Source organism: Physeter macrocephalus, chromosome 21 (assembly GCF_002837175.3).
Source record: "Physeter macrocephalus isolate SW-GA chromosome 21, ASM283717v5, whole genome shotgun sequence".
Classification (NCBI taxonomy): Eukaryota; Metazoa; Chordata; class Mammalia; order Artiodactyla; family Physeteridae; genus Physeter; species Physeter macrocephalus.
In genome coordinates, this window is record NC_041234.1 from 31,427,062 (window position 1) to 31,430,249 (window position 3,188).

Here is a 3,188-nt window from a genome sequence, read left to right on the forward strand (position 1 = left end):
TAGGTTCTCATTAGTTATCTATTTTATACATAGTAGTGTATATATGTCAATCCCAATCTCCCAGTTCATTCCACCCTCCCTTTCCCCCTTGGTATCCATACGTTTGTTCTCTACATCTATGTCTCTATTTCTGCTTTGCAAGTAAGTTCATCCGTACCATTTTTCTAGATTCCACATATAAACGATATTATATGATATTTGTTTTTCTCTTTGTGACTTACTTCACTCTGTATGACACTCTCTAGGTCCATCCATGTCTCTGCACATGGCACAATTTCGTTCCATTTCATGGCTGAGTAATATTCCATTGTATACATATACCACACTTCTTTATCCATTCATCTGTTGATGGACATTTAGGTTGCTTCCATGTCCTGGCTATTGTAAATAGTGCTGCAATGAACATTGGGGTGCATGTATCTTTTTGCATTATGGTTTTCTCCAGGAATATGTCCAAGAGTGGGATTGCTAGGTCATATGGTAGCTCTATTTTAATTTTTTAAGGAACCTCCATACTGTTCTCCATAATAGCTGTACCAATTTACATTCCCACCAACAGTGTAGGAGGGTTCCCTTTTCTCCACATCCTCTCCATCATTTATTGTTTGTGGATTTTTTGATGATGGCCATTCTGACCAGTGTGAGCCTCAAAGCCTTTTGCACATGCTAATATCTGTCTCCCTGATTAGAATATCAGCTTCATAAGAGTAGAGATTTCTGTTTTGTTCCCCACTGAATCCCAAACAACTAGCACATGTTCAATAATATTTGTTCACTTAATGAATATCTACTACAATAATTAGGCCCAGTGCCTGGCACAAATCTGACTTCTATTCTATTCTATTACATTCCACCATGCTATACCATTCCACCCTATGCTATTTTATCCTGTTCTAGTCTACTGTGTTCAATTCCATTTCAAACCCTCACATTTTAAACAATTGATTTCACTTGAGCCCCAGCTTTCAAAAAGTACTGTGCTTTTCTATTTTCATGAGTGAAGGAGGCATTAGCAAAATTCCTGAGTTCTGCTGTCCTCATGGATATAGAGGATCCATATGAACACAGAAGCAGTAGAATGAGAAAATGACTGACGTTTGGGCTTCACTGAAAATAAAGTCATATGTTTAAAAAAGTCTTATTAACCTTTTAATGTCTGTAGGATTCGTAATAGCACTCCCTTTTCAGTCCTGATATTGGTATTCTATATTTTTTCCCTTAATTTATTAAGAGGAAAAACAGAAATTACTAATAGGTTATTAATCTGTTCAAAGAACCAATTTTTGACTTTATTGATTTTCTCTGTTGTATGTTTGTTTTCCAATTTACCAGTTTCTGCTCTTATGTTTATAATTTCCTTCCTTCCACTTTCTCAGGTTCAATTTGCTGTTACTTTTCCAGACTCCTGATATGAAATCTCAGGTACCTGATTTTCAACTTTTCTGATCTATAGGCATTTAGAGCTACAGATTTCCCCTAAGCACTGCTTTAGCCACATCCCCCGACTTTGATCAGTTTTTGGAAATCAGCTCAACCTACTCCTCCCATTATTCAATGCCCTGCTAGCACACATTCACTCCCCGGATTCTGCTTTGCAGATGCAGAGCTCCATCCTTGCAAATTCAAGGGTAAGCAAAGCTGGCTCTCTTAAGGAACTGGAAGAAGGCCCATGTGGCTTAGAATCCATGAGTGAGACAGGAGGAGGAGGGGAAGGCAGGGCCACATCATGCAAGGTTTTCATGGCGAGGTTAGGAAGGCTGGTTTTGAAAAAGATGACTGAAGAAAAATGCACAACCTAAAAGTTGCAAGTTATGCTTTATCTCGGGACCTGACTGAGGACTGTAGCCCAGGAGACAGCCTCGCAGGTAGCTCTCAGGAACTGCCCCAAAGAGGTAAGGGAGGAGCCTGGATATATAAGAGTTTTTGCTGAAAAAAACCCCCAAAACAACCATGTAGTCAAACATCAAAAGATTACTGCTAATCACAAAAAGCAGACATTCCAAGTTAATGATTTTAGTGCTTTATGTATGAGAAGATGCAAGAGTCTGGGCTCATTGAAATCATTTCTCAGATATGCATGTTAACTATCCAGGGCCAGCATCCTGTTTTTCTCTGTCCTAAATTCCCCCAGGGCGCACCGCTGGGGGTACAGTGGCGGATGACTTGAGGGCAGGCAACATTCATTGTTTACTGGAATGGCAGGCAGCATTCCCTTTCCACAAGCAAGACAAAGTAATCACTTAAGCTTATGGTGTGCCAAACCCTGTTCTAAGCACTACACAAAATATAATCCATTTTATTCCTCACAACAACCGTATATGTATATACGTGTATTATATATGTAACTATATATAAACTAGAGTATCCAAAATATGATTCTCTCCCTCATGCCTCCTCCACAGGGAAGGCTTCTATCTTTCAACAAAGTCCTCTTCAAGGTCTCCTTCAGGGTGCCAGGGACCCCTGGAATTCTTCTAGCAAACCTCAAGGTCAGCGCTGTTTCCTGGCCCCTCCCCGCCTCACCCCACGCCATCCAGATGGCCCTGGCTGAACTGGCTCCCCAGAACCGCCCCGAGGGAGCCGGGAGCCGAGTGGAGCAGCAGCCCACTCCTGGCGGGCGTGCTGACGGCAGACTGTGTGTTAGAGCAGGCATTTTCTGTGTCCCTCTGCTGCCCTCTGCTTGTCTGTGAAAGAGGAAGGAAGAGAGGACGGGAAAATGGATGAAAGCACACCGGGATAGCCCGCGTGAAAGGGAAGCAGGTTACCAGGCCCAGCTGGGAACGCCCAGCCTTGGTACCAATACCCGTGCCCCAGACCCCCATGGGCCACGCTGTTCACCTGCTTCTCCGAAATCCTGCTCCACATCCTGGCTGGCAGCCTGGAGGGCAGATGGCGCAGCATGGTAGGCTTCCTTGCCCCTGGCCTCCGGACAACCCTCTGGCTCAGTGCCTGGAGATCAAGGGGCAGGAATGGGAGGGCCACGGACTGGGGACTGCTGGTGGTGACCGAGGTAGACGGGGCAAGTATAAGGACTCTGACATAAAACTCAGCGCCTCGAAAGTAAAAGCTTAAGGTGTGTCTTAGCCAGCTCAGGCCACCATAATATAGCACTATAGACAGGTTGGCCAAAACAACAGAAATTTATTTTCTTACCATTCTGGAGGCCAGAAGTCCAAGATCAGAGTGCC

The 3,188-nt window shown here is 43.8% G+C and overlaps 1 protein-coding gene across 1 annotated transcript in view; it reads right to left on the reverse strand.

Annotated features, from left to right (window-relative positions):
• The window catches only part of GLOD5 (glyoxalase domain containing 5), a 12,330-nt gene extending 9,429 nt beyond the window's left edge, over positions 1-2,901 (reverse strand). The window contains 1 exon segment of the mRNA XM_007123833.1: positions 2,839-2,901. Within this exon segment, the coding sequence (XP_007123895.1) occupies positions 2,839-2,901 (63 nt within the window).
• Positions 2,902-3,188: the final 287 nt, after the last annotated feature.